Source organism: Phyllostomus discolor, chromosome 8, assembly GCF_004126475.2.
Source record: "Phyllostomus discolor isolate MPI-MPIP mPhyDis1 chromosome 8, mPhyDis1.pri.v3, whole genome shotgun sequence".
Classification (NCBI taxonomy): domain Eukaryota; kingdom Metazoa; phylum Chordata; class Mammalia; order Chiroptera; family Phyllostomidae; genus Phyllostomus; species Phyllostomus discolor.
This window is the reverse complement of record NC_040910.2, coordinates 43373757-43387881: the sequence shown is the minus strand read 5'-3', so window position 1 is coordinate 43387881 and position 14125 is coordinate 43373757. Positions and strand designations below refer to the sequence as shown.

Here is a 14125-nt window from a genome sequence, read left to right as displayed (position 1 = left end):
AAGTATCACAGGTTCGATTCCCAGTCAGGGTACATGCCTGAGATGCAGGCCACGGCCTCCAGCAACCGCACAATGATGTTCCTCCCTCTCTCTCTTTCTCCTTCCCTTCCCTCTCTAAAAATAAATAAATAAAATCTTTTTAAAAAGTAATCTTTCTGTGATATCCACTTCATCTGAAAGTTCTTGGGCTTGCTTTGGCTGAGTAGCTGGTTAGAGTGTCTTCCAGATACCCCAGGGTTGCAGGTTCAATCCCCAATCAGGGCACATATAATCAACCAGTGAATGCACACATAAGTGGAAAAACAAACTGGTGTTCTTTTTTTCTCCCCCCCTCTCCCTCTCACACTCTAAAATCAATAAAACAAAAGCTAAAATAAAAAGTTTCTGGGCTTGCTTCTGGACAAAGACATCTGAGACAACTCGGGCTAGGCTGTTTCCTCACTCTCATGGATAGCCCTCCTTGTCCTGGTTTTCACCTCCCCAGTTCACCAGGCAGCACAGAGTACAATAGGTCTCCACTGAGGGAGCCAGGCCTTTTTGCAGAGGTGAGCCATGGCAAGCACTGCCTGGCCTTTGGCCCAGCAGTCAGCAGAGGAAGGAGGAGTAAGCAACCGCGGGTGTCTCGGGCTTTTCTGTAGGTGCAATTAAGGACCGGCCATGACTTTCTTGCTATCAGTTATCTCCTTTGACCTCGTGAGGGCAGAGACCATGGCTTATATCTCCAGCACCTGCCTGTAGTAAAGTTTAAATAAGTGGAGGTAAGAGAAAGCATCATGGGCGTGACTGCAACAACAGGGATATGCTGTTTCTGAATTCCACTCTCCTTGGGATTCTGATAATTCAGAATTCAAATTTTGCCCTGGGCTGTCAGTCTGCCCTTTCAAAGAGAACACCAGGCTCAAAAGAAGCCAGTATTGAGAACATGGGGAGAGCCCTGAGTTGGTAGATGGGGGAGATTGGAAACTGGTCAGGATACTGCTTTGTCCTGAAGGACTTCAGAAGAGAGAATAAGGCAGGATGGGTCTCAAACATGGGGCTGCACAGTGCCTGAGAATGCAGAGGCTGCTGCTGGTATGAAAAAAAGCATATTTGCATTTAGTCAAACAGTTGAAAACAGCACTGTGGTTCAAAAGTAAAAAGATTTTTTTTTAATATCTGGAAAAAGATGGAGATGCCCACTTTCATCACTTCTATTAGGTTACATAGTATTGGAAGTTCTAGACAGTATAATTAGGTAAGAAAAAGAAATAAAAGGCATCCAAATAGGAAAGGAAGAGGTAGAAAAGACATAGAAGGTTTATGTGTAGAAAACTCTAACAGTATACACACATGCAACTGTTAGAACCAACACATGAATTTGGCAAAGTTGTAGGATGTAAAATAACACATACAAAAAAGTTGTATCTCATACACTAGCAAAGAACAATCCAAGAAAGAAATTAAGAAAACAATTTCAATTATAGTAGTAGCACAAAGAAAAAATTCTTAGGAATAAGTTTAACCAAGAAGGTGAAAGACTTGTACACTAAAAACTAAAATATGTTGCTGAAAGAAAGAAGACACAAATAAACAGAAAGACACCCTGAGTGCATGGATCGGAAGACTTAATATTGTTAAGATGTCAATAGTACCCAAGCGATCTGCAAATTCCATGCAATTGCTATAAAAGTCCCAATGATGTCTTTTTTTTAAAGATTTTATTTATTTTGAGAGAGAGAGAGCGCGCACGCGAGAGAGAGAGAGAGAGAGAGAGAGAGAGAGAGAGAGAGAAGCATCAATGTGCGGTTGCTGGGGGTTATGGCCTGCAACCCAGGAATGTACCCTGGCTGGGAATCAAACCTGGGACACTTTGATTCCCAGCCTGCGCTCAATCCACTGAGCTACGCCAGCCAGGGCTCCAATGATGTCTTTTGCAGAAATAGAAATATCCACCCTAAAATTCCCCATCAGGAACCCCAACAGGCCCTGAAAAGCCAAAATGATTTTTTTTAATATATTTTATTGATTATGCTATTACAGTTGTCCCATTTCCCCCCTTCTCTCCCCTCCACCCTGTACCCCCCTCCCACCCACATTTCCCCCTTTAGTTCATGTCCATGTGTCATACTTATGAGTTCTTTAGCTTCTACATTTCCCGTACTATTCTTGCCCTCCCCCTATCTATTTTCAACTTACATTCTATGCTACTTACTCTCTATACCTTTTCCCCCTCTCTCCTCCTCCCACCCCCCTGCTGCTAACCCTCCATGTGCCCTCCATTTCTGTGGTTCTGTTCCTGTTCTAATTGTTTACTTAGTTTCTTTTGGTTTTGCTTTAGGTGTGGTTGTTAATATTTGTGAGTTTGCTGTCCTTTTACTATACATGTTTTTTCTTTATCTTCTTTTCTTAGATAAGTCCCTTTAGCATTTCATAAAATAAGGGCTTAGTGATGATGAACTCCTTTAACTTGACCTTATCTGAGAAGCACTTTATCTGCCCTTCCATTCTAAATGAAAGCTTTGCTGGATAGAGCAATCTGGGATGTAGGTCCTTGTCTTTCATGACTTGGAATGTTTCTTTCCAGCCCCTTCTTGCATGTAAGGTCTCTTTGGAGAAATCAGCTGACAGTCTGATGGGAACTCCTTTGTAGGTTACTGTCCCCTTACCTCTTGCTGCTTCTAGGATTCTCTCCTTCGTTTTTACCTTGGCTAATGTAATTATGATGTGCCTTGGTGTGTTTCTTCTTGGGTCCAACTTCTTTGGGGCTCTCTGAGCTTCTTGGATTTCTTGGAAGACTGTTCCCTTTGCCAGATTGGGGAAGTTCTCCTTTATTATTTGTTCAAATACGTGCTCAATCTGTTGCTTTTCCCCTTCCGATTCTGGTACCCCTATAATTCGGATATTGGAACGTTTAAAGGTGTCTTGGATGCTCTTAATCTTTTCCTCAATTTTTTGAATTCTTATTTCATCATGCTTTCCTGCTTGGTTGATTCTATCTTCCTTCTGGTCCACTGTATTGTTTTGAGACTCATATTCCTTCCTTTCACTATTGGCTCTCCTCCGCGTGTCTTCCTGCATCTGTTTTATGGTAATCTGCATTCTTTCATCTAAATTTCGTCCAAAATCAACCAGTTCCGTGAGCTTTCTGATCACCAGTGTTTTGAACTGCGCATCTGATAGATTGGCTAGTTCTTGGTCGCTCAAAAGGATGAGTCCTGGGGGACTGACCTGCTCTGTTGAAAACATAGTTTTTTTGGGGTTTTTTTTTCCCCCTGTCTCTCCTTTTTTTTTTTTTCCAGTCTGGTTGCTCTTGTTATGGTGGGGGGGCGGAGCCTTAGGTGCTCACCGGGGCTGGGCACCCCAGTCGCTAGATTGTGACGTTATATGTGGGGGCGGGGGGGGGGGCGCGGGAGCAGGGCGGGAGAAAACAATGGCGGTAGTTCCGTTCCCCTGGACTCAGACCCTTGCCTGGGCTTCTGGGCCGCGAGTTCTGCCCTGGTCCACAATCGCTACCCCTCTGGGTCTGCCAGACGCAGCTTGCGTACTCAGGGATCACCGCTGCCTTCTTGTGTGCTGGATGGCTTTTGCGCCGATTTCGTGTCAAGCCTTCCCCCGACCTCCGCGCGCCGACGACCTGAGCCAGCCCCGTGCCCGCCCGGCTCATCTTCTCCCACCAGTCCGGGTGAATGCGTCTACTTCAACTTCTTGGCTGCCCGACTCCCATTCAGATAAATCCTCTGCCGGATCTGGGTGTTATTCTGATAGTAAATTATTGTTGTAAATTATTGGTTTTCTAATCTTGGTTGTACGAGGAGGCACGGTGTGTCCACCTCCCAAAATGATCTTAAAAAGAACAAAACTGCGGGTCTCATATTTCCTGACTTCAACACTTACAACAGAGGTATGGTGACCGAAACGGTGTGGTGCTGGCAGAGAGACAGACGCAGAACAACGGGATGACATGGAGAGCTCAGAAAGAAACCCTCCCAAATACAGTCCAATAATTTTTGACAAGGGTGCCAATGCCCTTCAAAGGGGAAGGACAGTTTTTCAACAAAGGGTGCTGGGAAAACTGGATCTCCACATGCAAAAAATGAAGTTAGATCCTTTCTTTGTTTTTAATGGGAAAACATGTTTTCTTTATTTGTATTTGAACTTATAGACCAACCAGACGAACTGGTATTATCATGATACAGCTAAATACAAAACATCTTTTGCAATCTTGTTCAGTAATAAATTAGGAATTGTAGTAAAATAGCAAAAGGGGCAGAAGGAATCAGTGAAGCATATTGTAGCTTAACCACTCACCTGAATTGAGGTGTTTTTTTTTTAAGGTTTTTATTTATTCATTTTTAGAGAGAGGAAGGGAAGGAGAGAGGGAGAGAAACATGGATGTGTGAGAGATACATCGATTGGTTGCTTCCAACCGGGGACCTGGCCTGTAACCCAGGCATGTGCCCTGACCAGGAATTGATCTGGTGACCCTTTGGTTTGCAGGCCAGCACTCAGTCCACTGAGTCACCCAGCCAGGGCTGAATTGAGATTTTTAACAAGCCTCCAAATCCCAGAAAACACATTCCTGCATCTGCTGGAGGCTGAGATGTTTCTGTCTTTGAAATCTCTCATTGAGTACACAGAGCTGGGTCTGTGAGAAGACAGTTCTCATCTTCTGTCTCTTGACCTGGGCTTTCCCTTCCTTCACTGTACTGTCCTCTACGGAAGTGGACAGTATTACCTTGGGACTGGTGGAAGGATCAGGGTTGTTCTGAATAAGCAGGTCCATGGAGGAAGGACAAGAAGAGACAGCCTGTCTCCATGCAGGGTGTCTCAGCAGATGACATTTGCAAGGATGCATAGTCTTCTTCAGGCTCATACATCTCAGGCACTGGTGAAGGTTCCTAGAATTGGATGCTTCAGGGCAGGGCAGGGCAGGCTTTGGGGAGAAGCCAAATCCATACTCATGTTGCTGAGTTGAAGGAGAGAGAAAAAAAACCCCAAAGAGCTAGATGGTGAGATAGAAGAGCTTAAAGAAGTACGAAGATCTCCAGATGTAAAAGTGTCAAAAAGACAGGATGGCGTGAGTCACCTCTGCAGTAACAGGAGCCGACCAGCCCAGTGTAGGGAAAGCAGACCCTCCCTTTCACCACAGAGGAAAATTAACTTGACTGGATCAAAGGCCTACCTACATGTGAGAATTAAAACCATAAAACTCTTAGAAGAAAACATAGGGGTAAAGCTTCATGACCTTGGCATTGGCAATGATTTCTTGGGTATGACACCAAAAGCATAGGCAATACAAGAAAAACATAGGTGAGTTGGACTTCACAAAAATGAAAAACTCTTGTACATCCAAGGACACTATCAACAGAGCAAAAAGGCAGCACTTGAAATGGAGAAGTATTTGCACATCTGAATACCCAGTTACTTGGTGTTGGTCTCAGCCTATTGATAACCAGTGTTCTGGCTGGGCCAGCCCTTGTGGTTCTTACTGTGATTGCAAAATGCCTTTCAGAAATATCCATTAGGAAAATAAAAAAATACAGGTTATTATCTACAGGATCTGGAGGTCACACAGCACATCTGGGGCCACACAGCAGAGTCACAGGTAGAACGATTTCACGGACCTGGGGCCCGGCTTTTCTGGGGGCTGTGGGTTGGGGGCCCAGGGGTATATGGGTTCACTCTTTATTTGGGAATTTTAAACATAAGAGTGGGAATTTAAAACATAAGAGTGGGAATTTAAGGTGCCAGAAGAGAAAACAAACAAGTAGCCCAAATGGTCAGTTATCAAAATCAACCAAGATTTCTAAAACAACAGAGCCCAGCCCTGACTGGTGTGGCTCAGTGGGTTGAGCCTTGTCCCGCAAAGGGAAAGGTCGCCAGTTTGATACCGGGTCAGGGCACATGCCTGGGTTGCAGGCCAGGTCCCCGGTCAGGGGCGTGCAACACGCAACCACACATTAATGCTTCTCTCCCTCTCTTTCTCCCTCCCTTCCCTTCTCTCTAAAAATAAATAAAGAAAATACTTAAAACAACGAAACCTTAGTGGGGGGAAGTGGCCTGGCCCTTTGTCTGGCTGTATGGCTGGCAATGTACAAATGTACAAAGTCCTCACTTAATGTTCTCTGACCTTAAGCGAAAGGATTTGTATAAGAAAACCAGTTTTACCACAGGCTAATAGATATAAACAAGAGTGAAGCTCCTACAGCATCTCATGAACTTATAACAAAACGATGTTTTTCAAGGACCTGCTGTATGTATTGGAAACAGCCATCTGTGAAGCGGAAGCCCGGCCACCAAAGCTTGAGTCAGGCACTTGCATCACAGAAAGGAAAAAACCCTACTGTCATGGCCAAAAGCACATGCAAAGGTATTAAAAATCACTAATCATTAGGGAAATGTAAATCAAAATGACAATGAGCTACAACTTCACACTCATTAGGATGGCCATTACATAAAAATTAAAAAATGTAAGTGTTGGAGAGGATGCAGAAAAACTGGAACCCTTGTGCATTGCTGGTAGCAGTACAAAGTGCCACAGCCATTTGGGAAGACAGTTCAGCAGTTTCTTACAAAAGCAAACATTCTTACCATACGATCCAGTGACCTCACTACTTGGTATTTACCCAAATGAGTGGAAAACCTACGTTCATACAAAAACCTGTCTATACAGAACTTACGTCCACACAAAACCGAAGAAGTTCTTAACTGCCAAAACATGGAAGCCACTAAGGTGTCCTTCAGCTGGTAAATGCATAAATAAACTGTGGTACACCCAGACAATGAAATATTTAGTCAGAACTAAAAAGGTGAGTGTCAAGCCATAAGAGGATTTGAAGGAACCTCAAATTCATATTACCAAGTGAAAGAAGCCATTCAGAAAAGTCTACAAACTGCATCCTTCTACTACGTGACGTTTGCCTGGAAAGGCAAACTACGGAGTCAGTTAACACATGAGCGGTTGCCAGGGGCTGGCGGGGAGGGACGAACACATGGAGCACAGGGTTTTTAGGAGAATGGAAATGCTCCGTATGATACTGTCACGGATGCATGTCACCGCACACTTACACATTTGCCCAAATCCAAAGGACGTGCGGCACAGAGTGAATGAACCCCCGTGAAATTATGGACTCGGGGTGATGGTGGCGTGCCACGTAGGTTTATTGATGGTAACACACATCTCACTACAGCTGCGGACATGGAACTTGGGGGTCGTTTTGTGGGGAGAGATGGTATAGTGGTCCCCCGTTATCAGCAGAGGATAGGCTACACGGGGCCCCCACTGGATGTCTGAAACAGCAGATAGTACCAGACTGTCTATACTGTGACTTTTCTAAACCTACCATGTTTTTTGGACTGTAAGACGCACTTTCCCCACCAAATTTGGGAGAAAAGGGGCTACGTGTTATAGTCCGAATGTAGCTTACCTGGCTTGCCATGGGCAGGGGCGGGGGGTGGTGGAGTGGGGTCACAGGTTATTAAATATTTTACCACATTTTTTGCTTCAAAAATTTTTTTCCTATTTTCCTCCTCTAAAACCTAGGTACGTCTTATGGTCCTAAAGATACAGTACAAAGCTATGGTAAAGTTTATAATTAGGCACAGTTAGAGATTAACAAGAATAACTAATAATAGAATAATTCTAACAATATGTTAGAATAAAAGTTATGTGAATTCAGTCTTTCTCAAAATATCTGGGACTGTAGTCACCTTTCTTGCAATGACTTGAGGTGACAAAATGACACGTGATGAGATCCTTTGCCATCTGAGGTTTGACAGCAAGACTAGCAGGAGTCACAGTTTCACCGACAGAAGATGCATCCTTACCATCGCTCTTCAAGCCTCAGCATCTGATTTGGTTCTTTTTAAATTAAGTCTAGAACTTTCACCTTTTCACTTAAAGGAAGCCCTTTGCGGCTTCTCTTTGGCATATCTGAATTGTTAGCATCACTGCTTTTGCACTTTGGGGCCATTATTTGGTAAGACAAGGGTGACTGGAGCACAAGCACTCTGATGCCTCTACAGTCTGATAACGGAGATGACCACTGAGTGATTAAGGGGCGGGGAGCGTCCACAGGGTGGAGACGCTGGACACAGGGTGACTCACATCTGGCTGGACGGAGCAGGATGGTGACAGTTTCATCAAGCTACTCAGAATGGCCCACAATTCAAAAGGCATATGTTGTTTATTCTTAAAATTTTCACTTAATATTGGCTGCTGGTAACTGAAGTTGAGTTAAGTGAAACCACAGATAATGGGGGAACTACTGTGTGGGGGAAATCTCTGTACTGGCCACACAACTTTGCTCCGAACCTATAACTGTTTTAAACATAAAGTTTAGTTTAAAAAACTAGATAAATAAGTCCAAAGGGTGAACCTCGTGAGAAACCTCTTCCAGCTCCAGGCCCCCGGGTCCCCTCCCCGCTGACAACTAGGACTGCTTCCGATCCGAGTGAGTCCTTCTGGAAACATTTTAAGGACGAACAAGGACGTAAGCACGCCGGAGTCCCCTCCTTTCTTTCCTCTGGAAAGTGTAGCGCCCGTGCGCCCTGCTCTGCAGTCTCTGCTTTAACTGCGGAATGTCTCCTGAAGAGTGTCTCTGGGTGAGGACACGGTGGCTCTCAAGGCAGGCCACCGATGGGCAGGATTCCAGCAGGCCGGGAGGTGCTGAGGCGGAGGCTGGGGGGGACGTCAGCTGAAGGGTGGGGGGTGTGTGTGGAGTGGTGGGCAGTGGAAACAAAACTGAGATGGACACCAGAGGCCTTGGCATGCTCCTTGCAAGAAGGAGACTATTTTGGGGGAAGTGGAAAACGCTGGAGGCCATCAAGGTTGAGAGTGGTAAATTAGGCAGATGACTCATCAGTTAGGTCATGGAAAGGGCAAGGGAGAGTGACAGGAAGCCTGGGGAGGAGTTGGGGGCAGGGGCTGGGAGAGCAGGAAGTTCACTTGTCTTGTTTATTAATCCACATAAACCCTGAAACGAAAAGTTCAACATGAACGGTCCTCACTTTGTCATGTTAATAAAATATGTCCATGTGAAATGCACGGCTTACCAGGTGGAGACTGCTCCCAGGTGGAGAGTTTCCTGAATGGTTTTGATATCTCTGGAATGATCTGGAAGGCCCTAGAAAGCTTTGGGGCGGTGGGAAGTCTGGCTGGAAGTGGGAGGAGTCAGCACTCCATCACCATTAAAGCCAAGCTGTGACCGTGGACAAATCACTTCTTCTTTCTGGGTCTCCTTTCCTCCTGCTTATTCCTCATTCCACAAACCTTTCCTGAGTCTCTACTCTGTTTCAGCAACATTCTAGATGCTGAGGACACAGCAGAAACAAGACAAGGGTCCCACCCCTCCTGGCGCTGGTGTTCCTCCAGCTGGGAGACAGGCAGGAAACAAACCGGAGAGATGAGTTTGGATAACCAAATTCACAAAAACAGGAAGAGGAGTGACTGGTGTGAGAGGGCCCGTTTTATTACGTTTTAACTGAGATATCACTTACATACAATGAAGTGTACAAGCCTCAGGTATTCTGCTCCAGAGATTTGTTTTATATCATCACAGCTGCATAGCCACCACCTGGAGCGAGACAGAGACTATTAGCAGCATCCCTCACGCCGCTGGGCTGACCTCAGGTAGTGGAAAGGGAAGAAGGGCTCTCCGAGGATGGAGACATTTAAGGTAATGCCAGGATAACACAATGGACCTGGGAAGGGCATTGTGGGCAGAGGAAAGAGCAGGTGCAAAGTACCTGAGGTGGGACTGAGGTCAGAACATTCCAGCAGAAGGGAGGCCAGTGTGGCTGGACTGCGTGGGGGCAGGTACCGGCGGGCAGGCGACAGGGGCTGGTGATGCAGTGCCTTGTGGGCAGCAGGGAGGACTTTGGCTTTGGCCCCAACTAAGGTGGGAGCCGTGGAAGGTTCTGAGTGCAGAAGGGATGGGACCTGACTCACTGCCCACAGGCACCCTCTGGCCACTGTGGGGAGAACAGACTGAAGAAGGGGTTCAGGGTGGGAGCTGGGAAATCGGGAAGGAGGTGCCTGCCCGGCCCAGGGGAGCGATGGCGGGGCTGACCTGGGTAGGCCATGGAGGCAATGAGGAAGGGTCAGATTCTGTTTACATTCTGGCAGAGGAGATGCCACCTCCTCTGGCCAGGAGGTCCCAAAGGCCAGGATCAGGTTCCACTTGCCAGCAGTGTTCTTGTTCTGCAAAGGCCTGGGCTGTGAGGCCTCCCAGGCACAAGCCCCGGCGCAGCAGAGCTGAGGTGTGTCTCTGCACGTAGCGGAGAACAGACCCTATGTACCCGAGTTTGTGTGACTGCCGAGGAACCAAATTTGAGAGGTGGAGGTGGGTGGGCACAAAGGGGGGCTGGAGGGTGGGACTCTAGTCCACCGAAGGCTGCATGTCAACTCTCTGGGTAGCAACCGGTGTCCCCCTTGGGAAGCTCATAGCCCTGTGTTCCAATCTGAGCCAGTGAGTGCTTTTCACTCCATGTCCTCCTATGATGTTTGATGTCTTACAGGCTGTCGTTTCCAGGTATGACTTATTACTTGTGTCATCAAGAAAAAATGAAGTAACCTAGACACAAAAAGACAGATACTGTGTGATTCCACTTGCAGGAGGTCCCTAGAGGACTCAGAGTCATAGAGAGAGAAAGTAGATGGTGGGAGGCAGGGGCTGGGGGAGGAGCTGGGGACTTAGTGTCTGATGGACAGTTCCAGATGGGGAAGAAAAACAAGTTTTGGAGATGGCTGGGGGTGATGGCTGCACAACAATGTGAATGAACTTTAATGCCACTGAGCTGTACATTTAAAAAGGGGTTAAAATGTACATTTTATGGTTATGCGTATTTTGCCACGATTTAAAAACAGAAAATGGCCCTGACTGGTGTAGCTCAGCGGATCGAGTGTCAGCCTGTGAACTGAAGTGTTCCTGGTTCAGTTCCCAGTCAGGGCACACACCTGGGTTGCAGGCCAGGTTCCCAGTAGGGGGTGTGTTAAGAAGCAAACACATATTGATGTTTCTCTCCCTCTTTCTCCCTCCTTTCTCCTCTCTCTAAAAATAAGTAAATAAAACCTTTTGAAAAAAATAGAAAAAGAAAAAAACAGAAAGGAAGGGAAAGGAGGGAAAGAGAGAAAAAGAATAAGAATGAAAGGATGGAAGGTGAGGGAGGTGGGAAAAAGAAAAGGGGAAAAAAAGAAAGGAAAGGGGAAAAAACCATTTGGTCAAAGCTTCCCCAAACCACATGTTCAGCCTTGGCTCCCATAGCCTCTTGCATCAGCCGTGGTGAGCGTAGGCCTCAGGGTCAAGAGCGGCACAGCCTCCCACCGCTCTTTCAGGCCTCCCTCATGCCCCATGCCGGAACCTATAGGAGTCCAGGTAGAAAAAAGACATCAGAAATTTCTGAAGGGGCCTGCAGCCTTGTGCCGGTCTCCCCACTCTCTGCCTTAGGACGCATGGTGACTCCTTCGTCCTGCCTGGAATCCCGAGCTCTTTCCTTCTGGGTTGAATCCATGCAACTGTTGGCCTTGGGTGCAGGTGCAACTGCACACTGCTAGCACCTGCAACTAGGGCACTCCCCTGTTCTCCTCTGACTTTAAAAATTAACTAATAATTGTGGCAAAATACACATAACAAAATTTACCACCTTAACAATTTTAAGTGTTTGGTTCAGTGGCATCAAGCACACTCATGTTGTACAATCATCCTGCCTCCAGAGCTTTCTCACCTTCCTAAACCGAAACTCTGTCTCTATCACTCACTCACTCCCCCCACTCCTCCAGCCCCTGGCGTCCACGGTTCTTCCTTCTGTCTCTGTGAATCTTTCTTCTTTAAGTACCTCATGTGAGTGGAGTCATACAGTATTTGTCCTTTTGCATCTGGCTTAATTTCTCTTAATGTCTTCAAGATTCATTCATGTGATAGCATGTACCAGAATTTTCTTTAAAAAAAACTGAATAATATTCTGCTGTATTATGCAGAATATTAATGTGGCTCCACCACATTCTGTTTATTCATTCATCTATCAATGGACGCTAGGGTTACTTCTATCTTTTGGCTGTTTGAAATGAAGCTATGGACATGGGTGTGCATTCTCTCTGAGTCCCTGCTTCCAATTCTCTTGGGTATGTATTCAGAAGTGAAACTGCTGGATCATATGGTAATTCTATTTGATTGTTTGCGGACACTTCACACTGTTTTGTCTAGCAGCTACACCACTTCACATTCCTTTTCTTTTTCTTTTTTTTTTGTTTATCCTTATTTATTTATTACTCTTAGAAGGCCTCATTTTTGGCTGGACTCGGACTTAGAGGTAGAAGCTCTCAGAGAGAACAGCCAATGTCTCTTGGTGATTTGTCCCTGGTGTTTTTCTTTGGCCTCCTTCACCGTCTTAGCCAAAAGTTTAGCATACTCTGCAGCCTCTTCCTTATTTTTCTCAGTACGTTGCTTCTTCAGAGCAATATGCCGACGCTTGTGTTGCAGGACACGTGGAGTAACAGGACTGAATCTAGGTGCTTTGGTTCTAGGTTTCTTACCTTCCTTGTTTAGGGGCTTTCTCACAACATATTGGCGGACACCATATTCTTTAGAGAGGTTGAAAAGTTTGAGGATTCTCCTAGCTCTTTTGGGTCCCAGGCAACGAGGCACAGTAGTATCAGTGAGACCAGGAACATCTTTCTCCCCATTTTCTACAAGACCAAGTTGAGAACACTGAGGCTGGCATCCATAGTGCAACCCCGAACCGATTTGCGCTTTCGCTCTCAGTCCTCCTTGGTCTGTAACAGGAATGCCCCTCGCTCAGCAGCCGGCGGATGCGGCCATGGGTCAGGACACCCTGCTTTGTGGGGAAACCTCGTTTGTCGTTCCCACCACTGATTCGAAACACACGACCCTTCCACTCTTCACCCAGAGTGTCAGCAGCAACTTCTGTGGCCATACATTTCCCATAAAACGTATGAAGTTTGCGTTCATCATCCACTTCAATGAGTTTCTGACAGCCAGTGGCTGGGAAAGAGATGTTCAGCTTCAACTTGAAGCAGCCATGGAAAGAGCCCTTTCCTTTTTTTATTTATAGAATTCCAATCCTGTTTCAGGCTATAATATGCCTAGTTAAAAATACTTTCCCAGCAGATGACATGACATTGTATATATCATGAAGAACCTTGAAGATTCTACCATAATTCTACTAGAACTGATAAATAAACTCAGTAAAGTAGCAGGATACAAAATAAATATCCAGAAATTAGTTGTGTTTTTACACACCAATAATAAACTATCAGAAAGGGAAACTAAGAAAATAAACCCATTTACAACTGCATAAAAAAATACCTAGAAATAAATTCAACCAAGGATGTAAAAGACCTATACTCAGAAAATTATAAGACATTGAAGAAATTGAAGAAGATACAAATAAGTGGAGGCATATACTGTGTTCATGAATAAGAAGAATTACTATCATATAAATGTTCATACTACCCGAAGCAATCTATACATTGAGGATGATGGAGCAATGGGGGATAGCTTCTCATTTACCACTACTAGGGGAGGGCCTGCCAAGAGGAAAACCTCCAGAGCAGCAGAAAGAGAATGAAGGCATGGAGTCCTGAATTTATGGCTAGATCTGAGCACCTAGATACAGCCATGCCTGAAGGCACCCCTTGGATTTTTCAGTTACTTATGCCAGTATATTCCTCTTTTTGCATAAGCCATTTTGGGTTGAATTTCTGCCACACTCAACTGAAGCTCCTGCCAGATGTGAGAAACTCTTATCCTCTAAGGTTCAGCTCAAGTGTCGCCTCCTCCCAAAGACCCCACCAGCCTCTGCTCCCTCACTGGTGGTTCATTCTTGTGCTCGGCCATGACTACCTATGCATCAATATGGCCACTAGACTGGGACCTTCTTGAGGGCAGGGACCTCATTCTCATTCATGGCCATATCCTCAGCTCACAAATGGAGCTCAATAAACAATGAATGAGTGATAGATGCAATGCTTCCTTAAGAAACCTTAGTAGACAGCAGGGGGTTCCATAAAGTCACCTCAAAGTTACTTAAAGAATGACAATTGGCATCTTTATTCATTCAAAATCCCCTGGAACCAAATGAAATCTTATGTGCATTTTTCTAGAGAGAAGGATCTTAGTTTTTATCA

General features: G+C 45.5%; 1 protein-coding gene across 1 annotated transcript; it reads right to left on the bottom strand.

The window, feature by feature from the left end:
* Nucleotides 1–12234: 12234 nt before the first annotated feature.
* On the bottom strand, nt 12235–13835 carry LOC114503658 (40S ribosomal protein S6-like). The gene is given in 4 exon segments (XM_036034479.1): nt 12235–12670; nt 12673–12738; nt 12741–13029; nt 13809–13835. Coding segments are annotated over 4 exon segments (792 nt in total). The 3' UTR covers nt 12235–12260.
* Nucleotides 13836–14125: the final 290 nt, after the last annotated feature.